Here is a 24,581-nt window from a genome sequence, read left to right as displayed (position 1 = left end):
GCACTGGAGGAGGCCCATGACAGAGAGGTCAGACTGGGAATGGGAGGGGGAGTTAAAGTGCTGGGCCACCGGGAGATCAGTTTTGTTAATGCGGACCGAGCGCAGGTGTTCAGCGAAGCGATCGCCGAGCCTGCGCTTGGTTTCGCCGATATAAATAAGTTGACATCTAGAGCAGCGGATGCAATAGATGAGGTTGGAGGAGGTGCAGGTGAACCTCTGTCTCACCTGGAAAGACTGTTTGGGTCCTTTGATGGAGTTGAGGGGGGAGGTAAAGGGACAGGTGTTGCATCTCGTGCGGTTGCAGGGGAAAGTGCCCGGGGTTGGGGTGGTTTGGATAGGAAGGGACGAGTGGACCAGGGAGTTACGGAGGGAACGGTCTCTGATATACATTGCATGTTATGCTCCAACAATTCAATGTTTATTTCAATTCAGGAACTTAAACTGACCTTAATGTTTTGCTAGGATGTAAGACATAAATTCAGTTACCATATTATCTAACCCAGAGAGCTTCTAATCTCAGACAGGTGTATGAAGCTATTACTTTACATATGGAACTGTGCCTAAGAATTGCATGTTTTACAATAGCCACCAGGAAGGTGATATGTGATGTGACTATAACCAGGAATTCCTTTAATGCTGCTACCACTCTATCATTATTAATTTGCAGAAATTGAGTGGAAGCCTGGTTTAATGCTGCTGATGTGCGTGTTACCAAAATAAATTTTCTTATCTAAAAATCAGGCTCATAAGATCATGTGATAGGAGCAGGTTTAGGCCATTCATAGAAACATAGAAAATAGGTGCAGGAGGAGGCCATTCGGCCTTTCGAGCCAGCACCACCATTCATTGTGATCATGGCTGATCATCCACAATCAGTAACCTGTGCCCAACTTCTCCCCATATCCCTTGATTCCACTAACTCCCAGAGCTCTATCTAACTCTCTCTTAAACTCATCCAGTGATTTGGCCTCCACTGCCCTCTGTGGCAGAGAATTTCACAAATTCACAACTCTCTGGGTGAAAAAGATCCTTCTCACCTCAGTTTTAAATGGCCTCCCCTTTATTCTAAGATTGTGGCTCCCTGGTTCTGGACTCCCACAACATTGGCAACATTTTTCCTGCATCTAGTTTGTCCAGTCCTTTTATAATTTTATATGTCTCTATAAGATCCCCCCTCATCCTTCTAAACTCCAGTGAATACAAGCCTAGTCTTTTCAATCTTTCCTCGTATGACAGTCCCGCCATCCCAGGGATCAATCTCGTAAACCTACGCTGCACTGCCTCTATTACAAGGATGTAATTCCTCAAATTAGGAGACCAAAACTGTACACAATACTCCAGATGTGGTCTTACCAGGGCCCTATACAACTGCAGAAGAACCTCTTTACTCCTATACTGAAATCCTCTCGTTAAGAACACCAACATGCCATTAGCTTTCTTCACTGCCTGCTGTACCTGCACGCCAACTTTCAGTGACTGGTGTACAAGGACACCCAGGTCTCACTGCACGTCCACCTTACCTAACCTGACGCCATTGAGATAATAATCTGCCTCCTTGTTTTTGCCGCCAAAGTGGATAACCTCACATTTATCTATATTATACTGCATCTGGCACCCATCTTCCCACTCACTCAACCTGTCCAGGTCACCCTGCAACCTCCTAACATCCTCTTCACAGTTCACACTGCCACCCAGCTTTGTGTCATCCGCAAACTTGCTTGTGTTGCTTCTAATTCCTTCGTCCAAATCATTAATATATATGGTACACAGTTGCGGCCCCAACACTGAGCCTTGCGGCACTCCACTCACCACTGCCTGCCATTCTGAAAATGACCCGTTTACACCTACTCTTTGCTTCCTGTCTGCCAACCAATTCTCTATCCATGTCAACACCCTACCCCAAACACCATGTGCTCTAATTTTGCTCACCAATCTCCCGTGTGGGACCTTATCAAAGGCTTTCTGAAAGTCTAGATACTCTACATTCACTAGCCGAGCGGGCGGCCCGGATCCTCCGGATGCCGGGCCTGGGTGACCGCCGCCCGTCGGTACTACTGGCCGACATGTTGGTGCTGCTGGGCGAGCACAAGCCCGACTTTCTATTCAAACATGCTTACCTGATGCAGCTGCCATCCGATCTCCGCCAGCAGCTCCTCCACGACCCGTTCACCAACATGCAGGCGGTGGGGAGGCGCGCCGATGAACTCTTGATGGCCCGTCAGTTGGCCCTCGACGCGCTGGAAGTCCCTCCGACGGCCGACGACGATCCGCAGGTAGGGGCCTCGATCGCCCGCATCTCTACCGCTCCCCGACAGCCTTCCCGACGGTATCCGGCTTCAGCAGCTCACCCAGCCGCCCGTCTTTTTCGCACGGCCCGCCTGCAGTTCGCCCACCCGCCACCGGAGGTCGCTGTTGGTCGGACCCGGGTGCCGCGCGCAGCCTGCCGGCAGTTCCTCCATACGCTACCGGAGGTCGCTGGTGGTCGGATCGGCCCGCACAGCCGTCCGTTTTCACGGACGCCAGCAGAGGGGGCTGGTGCTACTTTCATCGGTGGTGGGGCCCTTCTGCCCGTCAATGTCGGCAGCCCTGTTCGTTCCCGGGAAACACAGGGGCCGGCTGTCAGTGATTGCTTCGGCGGCCGGCCAGATTCATCGTGTGTTTGCGTGGGACTGCCGCTCCGGGGCTCGTTTCCTTGTGGACACCGGGGCGGAGGTGAGCGTTGTTCCCCCTTCGCGTGCTGACCTCCGCAGTGGTAGCCGCGGCCCCCTCCTCGCCGCAGCCAGCGGGACTTCGATCCGCTCATATGGGGTGCGCACAATCTCCCTCAACTTCGGAGCGGGCAGCTTCTCGTGGCCATTCGTTATTGCGGATGTGTCCCAGCCGTTGCTGGGTGCGGACTTCCTACGGGCACATTCCCTGCTCGTGGACGTTAAGCGGCAGCGTTTGGTGCACTCCGTCACCTTGCAGCCTGTTTTCCTCCGCTTGGGCAACCCAGTCGTGCGCCCTGATGGGCCCCTGTCGTCCGTGGACGCTACGTTCTCGCGAGTTCTGACCGAGTTCCCCGATATCCTGGACCCCCGATTCCACTCCGCCGCCCCGAAGCATGGGGTGGTGCACCAAATTCCCACTACTGGCCCGCCCTTGTACGCCCGGGCACGGCGTCTTCCACCGGACAAGCTCCGTCTCGCTCGGGAGGAGTTCCGCCTTATGGAGTCGCTGGGTATCGTGCGCCGCTCAGACAGCCCGTGGGCGTCCCCGCTCCATATGGTCCCCAAGGCAGACGGTGGTTGGCGTCCTTGCGGGGACTACCGTCGGCTTAACGATGCCACCATCGCCGACAGGTATCCGGTCCCTCACATTCAGGACTTTAATGCACACCTGGCTGGGGCCACAGTGTTTTCTAAGGTCGATCTGGTGCGTGGCTATAATCAGATTCCCGTCCACCCCGACGACGTCCCCAAGACGGCCATCGTGACGCAATTTGGCTTTTTCGAATTTCTCCGTATGCCGTTTGGACTCAACAACGCTGCGCAAGCCTTTCAGCGACTTATGGACTGTGTGCCGTGGCCTGGAATTCGCGTTCGTGTACCTTGATGACATTTTGGTGGCGAGCCGCTCGAGACAGGAGTATGCTGCCCATCTCCGCCAGCTATGCCAGCGCCTTAGCGATCATGGGCTGGCCATCAACATAGCCAAATGCCGTTTCGGGGTGTCATCATTGATTTCCTGGGCCACCGCACGGGGCGCTGCTGCTCCCGAACAAGGTGGACGCGGTGCGCCAGTTTCCACGCCCGACCACCGTCCGGGGCCTCCAGGAGTTCATTGGGATGGTGGCCTTTTACCACCGATTTGTGCCGTCTGCAGCCCGGATCATGCGCCCACTGTTCCACCTCATGGCGGGCAAGCGCAGGGAGGTTGAATGGACCGACGATACGGTGGCGGCGTTCCAACACGCCAAGGAAGCCCTGGCTGTGGCCACGATGCTGGTGCACCCACGGGCGGATGCACCACCCAGCCTGACAGTCGACGCTTCGGAAGTGGCGGTTGGGGCGGTGCTCGAACAGCACATGGATGGGTGTTGGAAGCCTCTCACTTTCTTCAGTAAGCACCTCAGCGGCGCACAGCGGAACTACAGTGCCTTTGACCGCGAGCTCCTTGCCCTTTACCTAGCAGTCCGCCACTTCCGCTATTTCCTCGAGGGGCTTACCTTCACTGCGTACACGGACCACAAGCCCCTCACCTTTGCGTTCGCCAAGGTGTCCGACCCGTGGTCAGCTCGCCAGCAGCGGCAGTTGGCTTTCATCTCTGAATACACTACCTCCATCCATTTCATCGGGGGTAAAGACAACCGGGTGGCCGACGCCTTGTCTCGACCCTCGGTCCACGCCGTCCTGCAAGTGGCCAATGGCATCGACTACTCAGCCCTGGCGGCGGCCCAGTTGACAGATGATGAGATGTCCGCCTACCGTACCGCCGTTTCGGGCCTGAGGTTGGAGGACGTTCCCTGTGGCACTGGGGGCGCATCGCTGCTTTGCGATGTTTCCACCGGGCAGCCGCGCCCAATCGTTCCTATTGCCTGGCGGCGCCGGGTGTTCGAGGTGCTCCACGGGCTGGCCCACCCTTCCATTCGGGCGACGACGACCCTCGTGGCTTCCCGTTTCGTTTGGCACGGGTTACGTAAGCAGGTTGGACATTGGGCGCGCACCTGCATCCTGTGCCAAACTGCAAAGGTACAGCGGCATGTGCGTGCGCCGCTCCAGGAGTTCCCCGTCCCTCACCACCGTTTTGACCACATACAAGTGGACATCGTGGGGCCGCTGCCGCCTTCTCGGGGTTTCACCTACCTCCTGACTATGGTGGACCGTTTCACGCTGTGGCCGGAGGCAGTTCCACTGCCGGATACGTGTGCCTCTACTTGTGCCCGTGCCTTGGCGGCTCACTGGATTGCCAGGTTTGGGGTTCCGCTTGACATTACGTCCGACAGAGGGCCGCAATTCACCTCCGAGCTGTGGTCGTCCATGGCCCAACTGCTGGGGGTTAACCTGCACCGCACCACGGCGTACCATCCGCATGCGAACGGCCTGGTGGAGCGTTTCACCCGCCAGCTCAAGACCGCTCTGAAGGCCCGGCTCATTGGCCCAGACTGGGTCGACGCGTTGCCGTGGGTTTTACTGGGCGTCCGCACCGCCCCCAAGGAGGACTGGGCCACCTCCTCGGCGGAATTGGTGTACGGGGCTCCGTTGACAGTGCCCGGGGAGTTCGTTCCCTCCGCCCAGGGTCAGGCAGAACAGCCCTCGGCCGCTCTGCAACGCCTTCGGGAGACGGTGCGCTCGCTGGCGCCGGTGCCGACGTCTCGCCACGGTTCGGTGCGGTCACATGTCCCTTCCGTCCTGCAGGACTGCCCTTTTGTTTTCCTGCGCTGGGATGCCCACCGGACACCCCTTCAGCGGCCTTATGAGGGACCGTTCAAGGTGCTTGAGCGGGGCTCTGCCACCTTCGTGTTGGACATGGGGGGTCGTCCTGAGACGGTCTCTTTCGCGGCTGAAGCCGGCGCACGTAGACGTTAGCCAGCCGGTTCTACTGGCGCGGCCTCGCCCTTGGGGTCGTCCAGCGTCCCGGCCCTTACCCCCGGAGTTCCCGCGGGTGCCTTCCCCTAGCGGGGTGGTTCCGGTTCCTGCGCCCGCCGTGCCGCGCACGCGGGCTGGCCGTTTAGTCCGTCCCCCTGTCCGTTTCGTGCCTTTGGTTCTTGGGGGGGTGTCCTGTGGCCACTCCCTTGGTCATTCCACTCGGCACTGAGTGGACGGGGGGGATTAGGTCACTTCCTGGGTCATTTCCCTTGGGTCAGGTGGTCTGGGGCTATAAAGGGCTTTGGGTGTTTCGACTCACGAGTTTTTAGTGCGGTGTGAGTGTTCGTTGCAGAATAAAGTATAGTTACTACTTACCTGGCGTCTGGCCTGATTTCTGTGGCGACCGCGCCCACTACACCACTATTTCTAGAGCCACCTCCCTGAGTACCCTGTGATGCAGACCATCAGGCCCTGGGAATTTATCAACCTTCAGTCCCATTAGTCTACCCAATACTATTTCTTGCATAATGCAAATTTCTTTCAGTTCCTCTCTCCCCCTCGATCCTCTGTCCTCTAGTACATCTGGGAGACTGTTTGTGTCTTCCTTAGTGAAGACAGATCTGAAGTACCTGTTCAACTCTTCTGCCGTTTCCTTGTTACCCATAATAATTTCACCCGTGTCTGCCTTTAAGGGACCCACATTTGACTTTGCTACTCTTTTTCTCTTAACATATCTAAAGAAGCTTTTACTGCCCTTCTTTATATTCTTGGCCAGTTTCCCCTCATACTTCATCTTTTCAGCCCATATTGTCGTTTGGTACCTTCTGTTGTCCTTTGAAAGTTTCCCAATCCTCTGGTTTCCTGTGTTCAGCATGCAAAGGGTAAAATATGTGCAATCAATTTCAGGCACTTGTGTCAGCAAATTGCCCCCTTCAGCTTCCTACTGACGTCCACAACAAATAAGATATAGAAAAGACCACAAGACAATTCCAGCTGAGGACTGATGCTGAGGACTTACTCTCCAGAATTTGATGCACCTATAGCTATTTCAGTACAGCTACATCCTTGCACTTTGCTGGGTTTCAAAGCTGTGCTGATAAACAGTGCTTTCCTTCTGTGTTTTGCATGTATCATTTGAAGTATTGTCTATGTAACTTGAGAAACTGAGTATGAAGGTATAGAATTCAGTTTAGTTTATTGTCACGTGTACCGAGGTACAGTGAAAAGCTTTTTGCTGCATTCTAACCAGTCAGCAGAAAGACAATACATGATTACAATCAATCCATTACAGTGTATAGATACATGATAAGAGAATAACGTTTAGCACAACGTATAACCAGCAAAGTCCGGTCAAGGATAATCCAAGGGATATCAGAGTTAGATAGTAATTCAATGGATGGATATGCCCCATGGAATTTGTGAGCTTTGCACAATGATGTTTTATGCATCGATTATGGCTTTGGTATTTTGTCTGTTCTTTCTGTGGCTAAATATTATGCCTACATATAAGATCTAGCCTCCAGAAATGACATTCACTTATTCCACTTTCTCATTTCTCAGATGGAAGGCTCTGATTTGAGATTTTATTAAGCTTATATCTGAGATGATTGCTAACAAAAGCAATCAGGGTTATATTATCATCTCCAGTGCCTGGATTTTAGATGCAGTGTAAGGCTACAGGTTGCTCTGCCTAAACAAAAGCTTTAGTTATTGTAACATACAGAGAGCCTGAGCCATGCCCTCTGTTAATCATCCTGCAGCCATCTTTATTCTATGCTTCTTTGACCCAGCTGGTAAACTCTGTTAAGACAACAATATGCCTCCCAAACCTGGCAAACACACAAATTACACAAGTTAGTATGCTATACCCCTTTCTCTTCCTGACCCCTAATGGATATAAGACATTTCCCTTCCATCACTTCTACCAATACTGCCATTGTAATGTTTGTGGTATACATATTTTTCAATAATTAACTATTCCTCATGATATCACACTTGAAATAAAATGTTTAAATGACTCCCATAAGTTATTTAGTGTCAATACAATTCCCCTTTTTAGAGAAAGACAACGTGCTGGAGTAACTCAACAAGTCAGGCATGACTTGATATTGTGGATGGATAGGTGACATTTCGGGTTGGTAATCTTCAGACTCCAGCACTTGGCGTCTTTTTTTGGAAACCAGCATCTGCAATTCCTTGTGTCGACATCACCTTTTAGGGATGCAGGCTGCATAGTTTGCCAACTACAAGTTTGCCTCCCCTCCATAACCTCACTGCTGATATGTATGAAAATGAGCTTTGGAAAAAATGCTGCACACCTTAGGCTGAACCAATTTAATATTCTTTTTAATATTTTCTAGTGTTCTCTTAACTATTTGTTTAACATCATCCAGAAACAGAACCATTGACAAGTGATACTTGTACTGAACTGAACTGTATACAAAAATGATTTTCACTGTACATCGGTAAATGTGACAAATAAAGTGCCATTGTATATAAATTGGCTCCTGATTTTTTTTACAATGTATAAATGTAATCAATGGTATACATAGAATGTCTTCTGCCATACATAAATAACATTGTTGTTTTATGTTTGTAACATTACTTTAATATATTTTGATTTCATTTTTCAGAAGTATGTGGATATTTACTGACTGAAAATTATGGACGTTTCATCTCTCCAAATTATCCAGATTTATATCCTGATTACTCTCAATGCAAGTGGATAATCCGGGCACCTTGGCAACATAAGGTGCGTGAGCGCAGCCTAAAATACATAAACATTTTTTTTAAATGAAATAGTCTTACGCTGAATAGAGACACTAAAATAGAGACACTAAAATAAATTGTACTCCCATGGAATAGGTTTTCATTTTTTTATCCATGAATTATTACTTAGATCACAGCGAAAAATCAATTGCCTTTTTAAATTATTTTTGTGATCTAGCAGCCCATCTTGTCAGCTTGTCCAGTCTTTTACAGTCTTTATTTTCTGTATTATTTTTAGCATGATCAACAAGTTTGTTACTTACTAAACCAGTTTCTAAATTCAGATCATTACATATTTAATTAAATGGCACAGAGAATATTAAGATATAACGGCCAGGAATTTACAGGGGAAAAAAAATGGCAAAAGGCCTGATATTATCTCACCTGTCAACAATTGTGGGTTTTCTGCTGCACATGTGAATGAGAAAATCCTGAAGTTGCTGACAGCAGTTCACTGTTGGATAGCCAACTGCTGATCTAATGAAACAATGTGGGAGCCAGAACTTAAGCAATGCACAAAATCTACCAACTGAATTTGATGGAATATCAGGCACTGGACAGCAGGAAACATATCAAATCTTTTCCTTTTAGTTTGAATGGATAAAAAGCTGCTAAGATCCTTAGGTGATCTAAAAATGTGTAAAGCACTTTTTTTTATAATCTCTGATGAACTGCGAATATCGAGTTGTGAAAACATTCAAAACATGCATATATTTATTCATACTTTGCAAATCATTTAATGTGTTTTTATCGTGACCTGAGCTATTTTAACAATTAACTTTTGTTTTAGGTTTTTAAGTATATTGAATGTTTGTCAATGTTTTACAACATGCCATGCACAGTTCATTGTTCCTACTCACACCAGTGTAGCCGAGACTCAGGAGTCAAGTGTTTAATTGCCATATGTACTGACGACAGCATAACAGGCCTGCAACAGCAGCAGAATAACAGGCCTGCAAATACAATACACATAGACAATGTATAATGAACAAAAATTCAATACATTCGTCGTCTTGGCTATCCCTCGAGGTTGAGGTTGATGGTCTACATTCCGATGTCAGAACGAAGACGCCTGTGCGTGTGTTTGTTTAACGTGTACTTGATGTTGCATTCCAAGAAGCACACTGCCCTTCACAAATCAATCAACTAATTCCAATGGCAAGATGATTGGAGCTGATAGATCTGTTGCAGCCTTCATCCGCCTTCACAGCCATTGAGTTCAAGATAACTTCGTCCCCCTGGTCCGCCGTTGAGGTCTTGAACGTTGGATCGTTCTGAGTCTCGACCCTCATCCTTGACCTTACCGCCATGGGTGGCCCTACCAGAAGCTAGTGCTTCCGACGGCATCGCTCTCTGAATCATGGGGGCACGCAAGCCTCTTCACCACAATAAGGTGAACGATCATTACTGACCCCAATACTAGTGCAAAAAGTCTTAAGGCATCAGTGCAACCAGAGATAGTTCATAGTTGAGGTTAGTATTGTGTGGTGCTCAAGAGCTTGATAGTTGTTAGGAAGAAGTTATTCTTGAATCTGGTGGTTACATTTTTCAGACTCCTGTACCACTTTCCTGAGTGCAATGAAAGCATGACCACGGTAGTGTGAGACTTTGATGATGCTGACTGCCTTTTTGAGGCAGCTCCACCAAGAGATTTGTTCGATTGTTGTGTAGTCAGTATCTGCGATGGACCAGATGGGGTCCACCACTTTTGTAATCTCCTTCATTCGAGTTGCTCTATGATGCAACCAGTTGATAAGCTCTCTTACCTTACACAAGTAGAAGTTCAAGAGAGTATTTGTTGACATACCAAATCTCCTGAATTTTCTTAGGAAGTGGAGGCATTGATGGGTTTTCTTTATGTTTGCATTAATATGCTGGGCCCAGAACACATCAACAGAGATGCATACACCCAAAAACTTGTCTACACTGCCAACCTGTCAATGAAGACAGGCTTGTTGATTCTTTGTTTTCCCTTTCTAAGATCAACAATCAACTCCTTGATCGTGTTAACGTTGAGAGCAAGGTTGGTGTTCTGGCACCATTAAATCAGATTTCCTAATTCCCTCCTCTACCCTGACTCATCATTAACTGTTATTTGTCCAACATTCGTGATGTTGTTGACAAATTTAAGGATGGTGTTGGAACTTGTTTAGCTATGCTTTTGTGGGTAAAGAGTGAGTAGAGCAGTGGACTGAGGTGCACCTGTGTTGGTGATTCTCAAGGAGGAAGTGTTACCAATATGTGCTGATTGTGGTCTGCCAATGAGGAAGTTAATAATCCAGTTTCATGGGGATGAGTAAAGTCCAAGTTTCCTGAATTTGATAACAAGTGTGGAGGGAATGATGATGTTGAACGCTCTGTAGTTGATGAACAACAGCCTGACGGACAGGATTCTTATTGTCCAAGTAGTCCATGGCAGAGTGGAGAACCAGCGACATCTCATTCCCTGTTGATATGGTGTGTCGGTAGGCAAATTATAGTGGGTCCAGGACCTTGCTAAGGTAGGAGTTGATATGTGCCATTAGCAACCACTCAAAGTACTTCATCACGGACATTAGTGCCACCAGTTGGCAGTCATTATGCCATGTCATGTTCCTCATCTTGCGAATCAGTATTATTATTAATGCTCTTTTAAAGCAGGTGGGATTCTTGAACCTCATTAACAAAAATTTGAAGATGCTCACAAATACTCCAGCCAGTTGATCCATGCACGCTTTAAGCCCGGTTCGCCATCAAATCCGGACACTTTCAGAGGGTCAAGTGCTCTCATAAAAGATTTTCTTGTGTCGGGCTTGGTGACTGAGATTACAATGCCAACGGGAACTGTGCAAGCCTGAAAAGGCACATTGGTGTTCTCCCATTTGAGGCGAGTGTAGAACACATAGCTCACCTGGGGGTAATGTCTCGCTGTTGCTTGAGCTGCCACTTTGTTTTGCCTTGTAGGAAGTGATGGAGTACAAGCCCTGCCAGAGCCACCAACTGTCCATTTCACCCTCCAGTTTTAAATGAAAGTTCTCTTTGCCTTTTTTATGACTTGCCAGACATGAATGTCCAAGTTTTGATCCTCAGTGCATTGCGAACCTCTTGGTTCATCCAAGGCTTCTGGTTAGAAAACACTAGGATGGTTTTGGTGAGAACACACTCCTCCAAGCATTTCCTTATGAAGTTAGTTACAACCGTAGCATATTTCTTCAAGTCTGTTGCTGAGTCCTTAAACATCAGTATATTCAAGTATAGTTAGAGTATGCACCATTATTTTGAAGTTGTTCATGCATAGACTTCGATTATTAGCGGCCTCCAAAATTAACTGGCAGCCTCCAGTTCTTAAAAGGGCATTCTCCAGACATCTACAATAATCTTGAAGTGTACTTTTATTACTAACTAAACCAAGTGGACCTGTTGGGCTCATTCCTCGTTAGGTTCCCATCGTGACATGGGAAAATCGCTTTTGTTCTTTAAAATAAATTGCTTTTTTTTCTTAAAAATAAATAAATCTTATCTGGAATGTTTTTGGTTTTTATGGTTAAAATCCTCTCTTAGAGATTCATTCTGCAGCAGCGTCAGCTCGACTGCGACGGTACTTGCTTTGAGCAGGAGGAAACTGCTCCCCCCATGTGGGCCCCGGACCAATCGAGCGGGAGGTTGGATTTTTTAGGACCAGAGGGAAGCAATCTGTTTATTTACCACCTGCCTCAGGAGTTCGGAGATCAGGATCTGCTCCAGATGTTTATGCCTTTTGGGAATGTCATTTCTGCCAAGGTTTACATTGACAAACAGACGAACTTGAGCAAATGTTTTGGTGGGTATGTTACTGGAATGGGCATCATCCTGTGTGTGAAGCTTCTGAACTGAGCGTAGTGGCATGGTGGCAGGTAGTTGTAGTTGGCTGTCATCGTGCATTTGGCCTTCTGTGCATCAATATGTTGCTCCGTCCTCCTTTCCAATGGAATGTTGGCCTTCATAACAAGAGGAGTTGAGTATAGGAGCAAAGAGGTCCTTCTGCAGTTGTACAGGGCCCTTGTGAGACCGCACCTGGAGTACTGTGTGCAGTTTTGGTCTCCAAATTTGAGGAAAGATATTCTTGCTATTGAGGGCGTGCAGCGTAGGTTTACTAGGTTAATTCCCGGAATGGCGCGACTGTCATATGTTGAAAGACTGGAGCGACTAGGCTTGTATACACTGGAATTTAGAAGGATGAGAGGAGATCTTATCGAAACGTATAAGATTATTAAGGGGTTGGACACGTTAGAGGCAGGAAACATGTTCCCAATGTTGGGGGAGTCCAGAACAAGGGGGCACAGTTTAAGAATAAGGGGTAGGCCATTTAGAACTGAGATGAGGAAAAACTTTTTCAGTCAGATAGTTGTGAATCTGTGGAATTCTCTGCCTCAGAAGGCAGTGGAGGCCAATTCTCTGAATGCATTCAAGAGAGAGCTAGATAGAGCTCTTAAAGATAGCGGAGTCAGGGGGTATGGGGAGAAGGCAGGAACGGGGTACTGATTGAGAATGATCAGCCATGATCACACTGAATGGCGGTGCTGGCTCGAAGGGCCGAATGGCCTCCTCCTGCACCTATTGTCTATTGACCCCACGTGGGGTGAGCGGCAGGAGCAAATCAGGACTTGCCAGTGACCAATCAGAATGGGGAGAATTGGCGCTCCCTTCACGTGGGGCCAATCGGGCATCGAGCGGGAGGTTGTAGCCAATCAATGGACCGCACGTGGGGGTGAGCGCCAGGAGCAAATCAGGATGCACCGGCGACCAATCGGAGCGGGGAGCACCGGTGCTCCCCCACGTGGGACCTGGAACAATCGGGCGTCGAGTGGGAGGTCGGGGCTGAACACAAATGGCAACCCTCCCCTAACTGCACAAGCGCTGGAGCTGAACACAAAATGGCAACCCTCCCCCAACTACGCACGCGCGGATCTGACGGCCATCCATTAGACCCTGCATTGGTGTAGCACCCTCCCCTATTCCCCCCTTCCCCTCCCCCCCCACACCCCTTCCATCCCCCTCAAAGCCCCTTTTCACCCCCTCCATCCCCCTCACCCACCATCTCCCCTCAACCCCCCTTATCCCCTCCCCCCTCCACTCTTAGGGGCTCTTCGGCACTCCACCCCACTCACCCACTCCAACCCCACTCACCCACTCCATCCCCCCTCTCTCCTCACCCACTCCATCCCCTCCCCCCAAGTCACCCACTCCATCCCCAATCCCCCCTGCTCACCCACTCCATTCCCCCACTCCATCCCCTCCCCCCTCACTCCATTCCTCCTCACCCACTCCATCCCACCCCCCTCACCCACTCCATACCTCACCCACTCCATTCCCCCTCCTACCCCCCCCTCCCCTGATGCTCTCATCACCCCTCCTTCCCCCACTCATTGGCTGCCACTCCCGTCACTCAGGCGGGTGGCACCCCTCCCTCCGAGCGGCAACCGCTGGGGCCGAGCAGCGCCTACAACTTCTAGTGGTCAGCGCGGCAGCGGGAGGTGCACACAAGATGTCGGAGTGGGAGGAGGAGGAGGAGAAGTAGTAGAGCGGCCGCAGTGTATGTGTGTGTGCCGCAATGTCCGCTGGGGGTTGTAGTCCGGTGAACTAGATCAACGGGCCACAACTGCGCGGACGCATTGGGTTCCCATTGTGATGTCATACGCAGGTGATGGCGAATGGCAGGCGCGGACTCGGACTTCCCATTGTGACGTCATACGCGGGTGACTGCCAAAGAAAAGTGATTTTTGAAAGATTGAAAAGTGGATTAAAAAAAAAATTAAACATTCATTTGAATCCCAGGACAATGGTGAGTAAGGTGGGCCTAAAATTGTCACGATATCATGTACCGTCTTGGCTCTGTCAAGGGCATGGTACACACATAAACACATAAACATATACACACAAACAATCCGAGAGTTTTAGAGATGGGTGGATGGATGGAGTTGAAGGGATGCTGTGCAAAAGAGTGAGTGTGCCTCCCATTTCTTAAAATTTAACCTCAACATGTTAGTGAATTGTTTAGAGTCTTCTTTATACCATGTTGAATATTATTCCAAAAGATGCTTACAACCTGCTATAATGGTTTAAAATCAACACCCACTGCGCTGAAGACACTTAGCAGGTCAGGTTGCATCTGTGGAAAAATAATTAGCTAACTTTTCAGGCCCAAGACCCTTCATCAGAACTGTACAAGAGAAATAAAATAATATTTTTAAGTTGCAATGAAGAATCAATGAAACAAAGGGAATACTTGCAAAACGGTGTGACCAGTTCAAAGAGGTTAATTGGGAAATTAGAGCATGTTTCCTTGTTACTAATATCAGAGCTTTGGGACATGCTCGGCAGTCAGCATGTACATATGGTGAGAGTGAAAAACAGCCAACATCATAGATGGATGACTGGCAGAAATGGAATGCATTATCTGAAGTTGGAGAATTCTATATTGAGTCAAGAAGGCTGCAATGTGCTAAGACAGAAGATAAGATGTTGTTCCTCAAATTTGGATCGGGCTTCATTGTAATAGCACAGAAGACCACATACAGGTAGGACAGAATGGGAGTGGGATGGAGAGCTAAAGTAGTAGGCAACAATGTTGTTCCTGCAGATTGAACACAGGTGCATCTATGGTTGTTTAAGGAACTCACATAAGATGGGGTGGAAAATCATGAAATCATGAAGTAAATGCTGAGAGGAGATAGGAATATGTGGTGGAAATCGCAAAGGTTAATCGATTCAATGTGTTGGTTTACCGAGTGGCGCCAGCAATGGCTGCCTCGCCAACAGTCTGTCCCTTCCTTCTTTGCTGTTTGTTTGTGTGTATGTGTTCAATGTATATTTTTAGTGTTCTTTAGCTTGTTTTATGTGGGGGGGGGGGGGGGGGAAACTTTTTCTAATCTCTTACCTCGACGGGGATGCAATTTTTTTCCGTATCGTATCTCCGTCCGCACTGTGGCCTAACATCGAGGCGTTGGCGTCCTTTGCTGGAGACCGACTTCGAGAGCTCCACCGCGGGAGCCTGCGGACTTAACATAACGGAGCTCGCAATCCCTGTCGGGAATCGACAGGGGCTCCAACCGCGGGAGCCTATGGACTTTAACATCGCGGAGCTCGTGGTCTCTGGTTAGAGACTGACTTTGGGAACTCCAAGCCCCAGCAGCTTCGACCGCCCCAATGCAGGAGCTTCGATCGCCCCAACATAGGGGCCTCATCCGCCAGACGCAGGGGCTTCGAGCGCCGGCTGCGAGAGCTTAAATCACCCCGACTGCGGATGGTTCGACTGCCCCCACCGCAGGAGAATAAAAGAGGAAGAAACTTGGGCTTTATTGCCTTCCATCACAGTGAGGAACGTGGGAAATCTGCTGTGGTGGATGTTTATGTTAACATTATGTAGTTGTGTGTCTTGTTGCATTTTGTTTAGTATGGCTGTATGGTAATTTGAATTTCACTGTACCTTAATTGGTACATGTGACAATAAACTGACCTTTAACCTTGAAACCTTGGTTGATGGGATAAAAGATGAGAACCAGGGAAATTCTGACAGCCATGATATGTGCAGGTTTTTCAGCACTGTAAAACTTATCTATGGCCCCATCCCATTCAGGAATGTGGGTGAACTTATCTGCAACAAAGAAGCAACTGACACCTGTTGGAAGAAATTTCACAACCATAACTGAGCCCTTGACAGGAGCATAACTTGGCGTGACTCCATCCCATTGACAGGGACTTAACGTGACTCCATCCCAAAGCGACCAGTCCAGCTAATCTTGCACCGCTCTGAAAAATAAGAAGTCGAGAAGGCCAAATCACAACTTTCTGGACAGAATTCTAAATTACTTGTGAAGACGAATCCCATTCACAAATCTGCACCCTCATCAGCCGCATTTAGGAAGAGAAGGATATTCCTGGAGATCTTCAAGATCATCTTCAAGAATGATAACCTCAGAGGAGTTTCCCTGTATTCTGCCACAATTAAATTCTGGGAGGCAAGCTGGAGTGCACAGGAGTGGATCATCATCTCACATCCTGGATTCTGGACTACCTCACCAACCGACTACACAGTATGTGAGGACAAAGGACTATGTCTCGGACATGGTGGTCTGCAGCACAGGAGTTCCGCAAGGAACAGTGTTAGCTCCATTCTTGTTCAGCCTGTACACTGCAGACTTCAGGCACAGCTCTGCAAACTGCTATCTACAGAAGTTCTCTGACGACTCTGCCATCGTCGGCCTCATCACAGGCGACGATGACAGGGAGTACAGAGAACTGATCAAGGAGTTTGTGGACTGGTGCCAGCGGAACCGCCTCCGGATCAATGCAGGGAAAACCAGGGAGATGGTGGTGGATTTCCGCAGGCGCAGACAAGTCCCCCCGACACCGGTGAACATCCAGGGAATGGACATTGGGAGGGTGGACTCTTATAAATACCTCGGTGTTTACCTCAACAATAAATTGGACTGGACCGAAAACACCAATGCGCTATACAAAAAGGGCCAGGGCAGACTTTATCTGCTGAGGAGACTCAGGTCCTTTGGAGTACAGGGGGCACTCCTAAGGACCTACGACACGGTGGTTACATCAGCCATTTTCTATGGAGTGGTCTGCTGGAGCAGCAACATCTCAGCGGCGGAGGGGAAGGGACTTGACAAGCTGGCCAGCTCTGTCCTGGGTTGCCCCCTCGACTCAGTACAGGCGATGGGAGAGAGGAGGATGATGGCAAAGTTAACATCGCTGCTGGACAACGACTCCCACCCCATGCAGGACACTGTCACTGCACTGAGTAACTCCTTCAGTGACAGACTCCTTCACCCCAAGTGTGTGAAGGAGAGATATAGGAGGTCCTTCCTTCCCGCTGCTGTGAGACTGCACAACCAGCACTGCTCCCAGCAGACGAGTGAACAGTAACAGTTAAGGAATACACAGTAAATTGATGACAATTTATCCTTGCCTTTACCTTTATTTATAATGAATGATCTCTTGCTATCCGCTTTGCTGCTGTAACACTGAAAATTTCCCCGGTGTGGGACAAATAAAGGAATATATTATTATTATTGTTATTACTATTATTAAAATCTGTGGCCAAGGAACTGTTCACTGAATCACAGGAAGAATTCTGTCCATTTGGACATACTGTATAAATGATCTTCATTGCACAACTCTAAGAAACAGCTTGGAGCATCACCATCCACTCAATCAAACCTTACTAAAACCTTCCATTCTATCAATTGGGGATGATTATGGAACACCTCAAATTTAGTTGCTTATATAAATATTTTCCATCCCAAACTTGCTCTGTGATGATGCATGCAAGCATAGATATTACGGAATGGGTCTACACCAGGATCATTCCCTGAGAAAAGTTACATTGCGGGTTACTCTCTGCACCCATGGTAATCAGTTGAGAATCAGATTCCTTTGTTCACTGCTGTATTCAAGCTCATGCAAGAATGTCACCAGGATACAGAATTCCAGAATAACCTAAAAACCAAAAGTCATAGTAATTATATGCTCTACGCATGTGTTACATGGATAATTTATGATTTGATTTGGTACAAGCAAGATTTTCATTATACTCACTGTATTTTCATTATACATCACTGTACTCGTGCATATGACAATAAACTCAACTTGGCTTGACTTGCATGTGACCTGTATTATCCAATTTGGAGGTTATATTTCATATCTAGCATTTACTTAACCAATCTATAAATAACATGTCTTCTGACAAATCAGAGGAGAGATCCCTTCCTGTGGTTAGTATCATGATCATAACAAAACATCCCTTTCATTCAATCAATCAAGTCTTCTCACATGCTTGAAAGATCATTTTTACCCGTTTGATTTATTATTATTATTAGAGGCCACATTTATGTTTTGACCAGATGTGTTTGTAAAACTAAGAAAACATTTTACTTTGAGTCAGTTAAGTCCTTCTTTAGATATTGTCATTTGTTTCCTCTTAGTTGTACTTCCAATGCCAGGTCTGACTTACGGTATGTAATATGCCCTCTAATATGTAATATGCCCTCTAATTTTGAACTCCCGTACCATCAGGAAAGGACTGTTCGCCTTAACTATGCCCCTTATGATTTCATCAACTTTGTTCACGGGGAGGCCGCCATGAACAAAGAGGGACCCGGGGGGGGGGGGGCGGGTGTGTGCTGCTGAGAGAACAAAGGGACTATTGGGGACTACTTTGTAACTTTGTTGGCGACCTATACATGGCAATTCTGCATACTTTGTGGATGGTAAGCAAGTCAAAGAATTTCACTGTGATGTCACTTGTGATAATAAAGTATCAATCAATCAAAACATTAGATATACAACACAGCATAGATGTTACATTTTGTAGTAATAGCTATGCTATGGCTCCAACTTTGTTAAAATATATTATCACTCAGTTTCCACCAACCCACTGAACATTCAAAGGATATTCTTAACCAGCATTTTATAGCTTTCCTGGTAACCATCTTGGCTAATAGAAACTTAGAAAATAGGTGCAGGAGTAGGCCATTCGGCCCTTCAAGTCAGCACTGCCATTCAATATGATCATGGCTGAACATCCAAAATCAGTACCCCATTCCGGCTTTTCCCCCATATCCATTGATTCCTTTAGCCCTAAGTGCTAAATCTAACTCTCTTGAAAACATCTTTGCAATTCCCCCTAAATGTTATTTAATGAAGAGTAGGACTGCAAGAAATGAATCTTATGTATACAAGATTAGAAATATGAGCCTCGAGAAAAATTTGGCTTTACACAAGAATTTGAGGTGTTTCCAATTGTCAAGATTGAGTGAACCATGTCATTGTTAAGGTGTACCCTCGAGGCATATTGTCAATTAGAACCAGTTGGCAACTCAATGGGATTAATGTTAACAAACAGAATGTTAAAGTTGATGAGAGTCCTGGGGAAAAATAATTGATGGCAAAAGAGCTGGAAAGTAAAACTAATTGGATAACAATGTCACATGTCAAATGGCCTTTTGTGTTGTATCATTTGGTGATTATGTTCATACTTGGCATTTATATTTAAAATTTGATCCAGCAGATAATGAAGTTATCAAAAGGCCCCAATTGAGTTTTGATTTCACAATAATGTACGTTGACTGTAACATTAAATCTCAGAAATTGGTGTTGATTTCAGTTTCAAATATATAGAAACATAGAAAGTAGGTGCAGGAGTATGCCATTCGGCCCTTTGAGCCAGCACCACCATTCAACGTGTTAAAGGCTGATCATCCAAAATCAGTACCCCGTTCCTGCTTTTTACCCATATCCCTTGATTCCGTAGCCCTAAGAGCTAAATCTAACTCTCTCTTGAAAACATCCAGTGAATTGGCCTCTACTGCCTTCTGTGGCAGAGAATTCCAGATTCACAATTCTGGGTGAAAAAGTTTTTCTTCATCTCCGTCCTAAATGGCCTACCACTTATTCTTAAACTGTGACTCCCCCAACATCAGAAAATAAATTCCTGCATCTAGCTGTCCAATCCCTTAAGAATTTAATATGTTTCTATAAGATCACCTTTCATCCTTCTAAATTCCAGTGAATACAAGCCCAGTTGACCCATTCTTTCATCATATGTCAGATCCCGCCATCCCTGGAATTAACCTGGTGAACCTACGCTGCACTCCCTCTATAGCATGAATGTTCTTCATCAAATTAGGAGACCAAAACTACATAAAATATTCCAGGTGTGGTCTCACCAGGGCCTTGTACAGCTGCAGTATGACCTCCTTGCTCCTAAAGCAGATAATCAAATCAAAATTCTTGATACTTTAGAACATAAAATCTCATCGTATTGTAATTTTGTTCCATCTTCACTACTCAAATCTATATCTTGTAAGTCATTTATATTGTCATATTGAGCTACCATTTGGAAGTATCAAGATTCCATTTGGTTTCGGCCACATATGGCAAAGTGGAGAATATTTTGGAATTTTAATGTCACAAATTTCAACTGTAGATTTGACAAACTCATCTGATTTTTTGATAAGAATTGGCTTCAGAATGTAAAGAGTACAAAGTTCTCCGATGTTTCTTCCAAAATGTGTAAGAATATTTTGGCAAAAGAATAATTCACAGTTCCACTTTTCAGGGATGTTGCACCAAATTTGTGTGGTATGAACCCTTATTGTAATTATAACTGATCATTATTTCTTGTTACAATTCCTGGTCAGAGTTTAAAAATTAATATGGAATTTTATTTCTAATTACAGATCGTCTTGGAATTTAATTTCTTTCATATCCAGACATATTTAGGCTGCTATCGAGATAATCTAAAAATTTATGATGGTTCCACTGTTCAATCACGAATCCTTAAAGGACCAGTTTGTGGCAAAATGGCTCCAGCAGTCATCTCTTCCCATCATCAGTTATTAATTGTATTTATCTCAAGCCATTTTAAACACACGAAAGGATTCAGTGCTAAGTATCAATTTGGTAATACCCTGTTATAATATTTTGTATGCAGCTCTTGATTATTTATATAAAATGGAAAAGCTCATGCTTTTAACATATTGTTTAATTTTCTTTATTTTGCAGTTAAATGTGGAAGAATGTTGATTGCTTCACCAACCAAAATTATTGGTAAATTTGAACATAGAGCATCCAAAAATCCAAATGAAATATCAAACTGTTTTTGGTTAGTCCAAGCACATAAAGGACATAAGGTACAAAGTAATACATTGAAGCATAGCAATGTAATGTGGTTAGGAGCACATATCTGTTACTGACAATGTTGTACAGAAAATCGGTTGGGTTTATTTAGTGCTGATAACTTTGATATTTATAGGGGCAAAAAAAATAAAAAATAATAATTGATGCTGAAATTAGAATTTTTGCTGTTTGAAAGAGAGACTTATTATCACTGAAATTATATTATTATTGTAAAGCTTACTGATAAATAATACCATTGATACCCAATTGGTTCTGACATATTATGTGGTAAATTCTCTAACAACTTGGCACACCAAATTTAAATTGGATAGCTGCACCTCTGGATAGATAAACATGCTGCATGCTGTACTGCACGAGGTAAAAGCAGGATATAGACTTTCTACAAATCACTTTAATTTACCATCAGTGCATTCAGGCAATCCATGCATGTGATCACTGATGTGTTATTTCCTGAAAAGTGATTACAGATTCTTTTATTGGTACAAATGAAGAGTACAGTGGTAGGAGATTTTAGTAAGGAGAGCTAATGTAATAGGTACACGGAAGACCCGTGCATTTGAAATATCCTGTATTGTGTTCAGACTTTGGGACAACAAATTGATTCCTGGGATAGTGGATCTTTTGAAATAGCCCAGCTGAGTAGCTGTAGCAATTTTTTTAAATGGCATATACTATAGCCATGGTGCATTGAGGGTGAAGAGAGAGCATGTTTAAGGTAGAGCATGGATACCCGTCAAGTGGACTTTTCTGTCCTGGAGGTTGCCATTGCTTTTTAAATACTGTTAGTGCTGCACTCCAATGAATACTATTCTATCACACTTCGGTAAATGGTGGAAAGGCTTTGGATTGTTAAGAAGTGGGTTAAGGATATCCATTTATGATCTGCACGCAACATGATTTCTAAGTGGCTTGTCCAATTTCTAATAGTGCAGAACTCCAGGAGAGGATTTTCAGAGTCAATAATAATCCCTTTAAAATTTTGGTGTAGACGGTTAGATTGTCTCTTTTTGAAGATAGTCATTGCCTGATAATTGTATGTGTGTGTAATATTTCAGTACATACTGAATCTTTATATACCTTTTTAATACACTGTTTTCAAACCATGCTTTCTTTTTTTTAAATCTTTTATGATAAAATGGATTTTAAATTCTGAGCTGTTATCTGTTGGCTTAAAAAATAAAATAGCAAGACAGAGCATTTGATGACTTGAGCCTAATCACTCAGACAGGAACTAAAATATTTTATTGCCCTATCCTTACATCCATGACCAGATGACCCCCCCCCCTAAAATAAACCTCCTTCCCCCTTTCTCTCCCACAAATTTCCTTCCCTCCCCTTTGCCCTACCTGGACTCCCACTTATTTTGCCCCTCCACAACCCCACCCCCCAGCCCCTGGCTTGACAATCTGCAGCTGTTCAAACCTGCCGCACATCTTTAGTTCTTATCTCTGGCATTTGTTCCAACTACCTGCCTGTCAAGCCAATTACCTGCCATGCTTTGTCCTGCCTCTCCCCTTTTCCAACTTTCTTCTACCCCTCCCCCCACAATCACTGAAGAAGGTTCTTGACCCTAAAAGTCACCTATCTATGTCTCCAGAGAGGCCGCCTGACCTGCTGACTCACTCCAGCACTTTGTGACCAGATGATACAAACGTTTTGAGTGCTGTTAGAACTCCACTCCAATGAATATTATTCCATCACTCTTTGAGACATTCCAAAACATCCTAGATGTTTGCTTTTATATCCCATTCAATTAAAAACCATTTGACAAGATGAAGATCAGAATTGCCTCACCTTATGTGGTAAAGGGTCTTCTACCTTTACTTAAATTGGACAAGCTGACCACATTGTACTTTTCTCCATGCCTCTTAACATCCTGCCAAATAATAATGGTGGTGATGACCTCAAACACGTACTTGTTCATCTTGTTAACATGCCCAATAGAAATCATGAAGATGATTGCCAGTCATAGGGAGAACTATACTTGCTTAATTAAATATAGCCCTAATTTGCTGCCAAACAATTTGTATTTACAGTAATCTTTGAAATTAACTGAAATTAATATTCTACTTCCATTGCTGTTCTTCAACAGGTTGTCTTTGAAATTACAACATACAGCTTCCAAAGATCTGACAATTGTACTAATGCCTACATGAAAATTGATGATGTTGCTCAAGCACCTCCTACGAGTCAAGGAAAATTCTGTGGAGCAACACCTGTGCCTATTGTTGAGGGCATTGCCCTCTTGCTAGAATTTAAGCACCCTGGAGCACAAATACAGCCTGGACTGAGAGTTGATTATAAGTGTGTCATTCGTCCATTTGAAAGACGAGGTAAAAAAATGCAACAAAAAAAATCTTCCCCATCTTGTACCATAAATTTACTCACAAAATTCCATTCTCCCCACAATCTTGTTTATTCTATTCAATGGAGGTGGTCTTCACGTACATAAACATATATAGAACTATAATTTTCCTTGGCGTTGCAACTGTTGAGTAGCATTGACCAAAGAACTGCACCATTGTGATACAGCTTCAATTGAACACAGAGCATAGAAGTGAGCTATGACAGGGCAAGAGAAACTCAAAATAATTTGGAGGATAAGGGTATTGGATAAGCCATGAAAACAAATTTCTGCAAATGTTTAAGAATGAAATAAAAGCAGAAAATGTAGAAATATTCAGCAGATCAGGCATTACCTGTGGAAAGAGAAACATTTAAAGTTTCAGGTTGAACAGCCTCTCAGAACTGGAAAAGAGAAAAAACATCTCAACCTTGCAGAGAAGGTTGGGGGGGACGTGTCAAAGGGAGAAGGTCATAAACTGAAATCAGTATTGCCATGCAGATAGGTTATACTGTCTGGTGGGTTAATCGGGGCAATTAAAGAGAAAGCACAGAATAAAACCTGGAGCGAGGGCAATTTGAGAGACATACAGACAAAGCAGTGTGAAAAGTTGCAAAACAAAAAGCACACGCATTGAACAAATCAGGCTGTGCTGAAGGATATGGCTTGAACCGATATCACAGATAAGTTGCTGGTCCACAAACTTCCGTTGGGCATTATCAGTGGGAATAGGAATGAGAAATAAACAGGGAGCTCCATCTGTGGGTATTACAGTCTTCCAGACTCAGATTGATCCCTGGGATGGCAGGACTTTCATATGAAGAAAGACTGGATAGACTAGGCTTATACTCGCTGGAATTTAGAAGACTGAGGGGGGGATCTTATTGAAACATAAAATTCTTAAGGGGTTGGAGAGGCTAGATGCGGGAAGTTTGTTCCCGATGTTGGGGAAGTCCAGAACCAGGGGTCACAGCTTAAGGATAAGGGGGAAGTCTTTTAGGACCGAGATGAGAAAACATTTCTTCACACAGAGAGTGGTGAGTCTGTGGAATTCTCTGCCTTAGAAGGTAGTTGAGGCCAGTTCATTGGCTATATTTAAGAGGGAGTTAGATGTGGCCCTTGTGGCTAAAGGGATCAGGGGGTATGGAGAGAAGGCAGGTACAGGTTACTGAGCTGGATGATCAGCCATGATCATATTGAATGGCGGTGCAGGCTCGAAGGGCCGAATGGCC

General features: G+C 45.7%; 1 protein-coding gene across 1 annotated transcript in view; it reads left to right on the top strand.

The window, feature by feature from the left end:
• LOC144602057 (astacin-like metalloendopeptidase) overlaps positions 1–23,457 on the top strand; it is a 67,743-nt gene extending 44,286 nt beyond the window's left edge. The window contains exons 9-12 of the mRNA XM_078414739.1: positions 8,201–8,319; positions 20,546–20,768; positions 20,871–20,998; positions 23,098–23,457. Of these exons, the coding sequence (XP_078270865.1) occupies positions 8,201–8,319; positions 20,546–20,768; positions 20,871–20,998; positions 23,098–23,457 (830 nt within the window). The remainder of the gene's footprint in view (positions 1–8,200; positions 8,320–20,545; positions 20,769–20,870; positions 20,999–23,097) is intronic.
• The last annotated feature ends 1,124 nt before the right edge of the window (positions 23,458–24,581 follow it).

This window comes from Rhinoraja longicauda, chromosome 18 (genome assembly GCF_053455715.1).
Source record: "Rhinoraja longicauda isolate Sanriku21f chromosome 18, sRhiLon1.1, whole genome shotgun sequence".
Lineage (NCBI taxonomy): Eukaryota > Metazoa > Chordata > Chondrichthyes > Rajiformes > Arhynchobatidae > Rhinoraja > Rhinoraja longicauda.
This window is presented reverse-complemented; position numbering and strand designations above follow the sequence as displayed.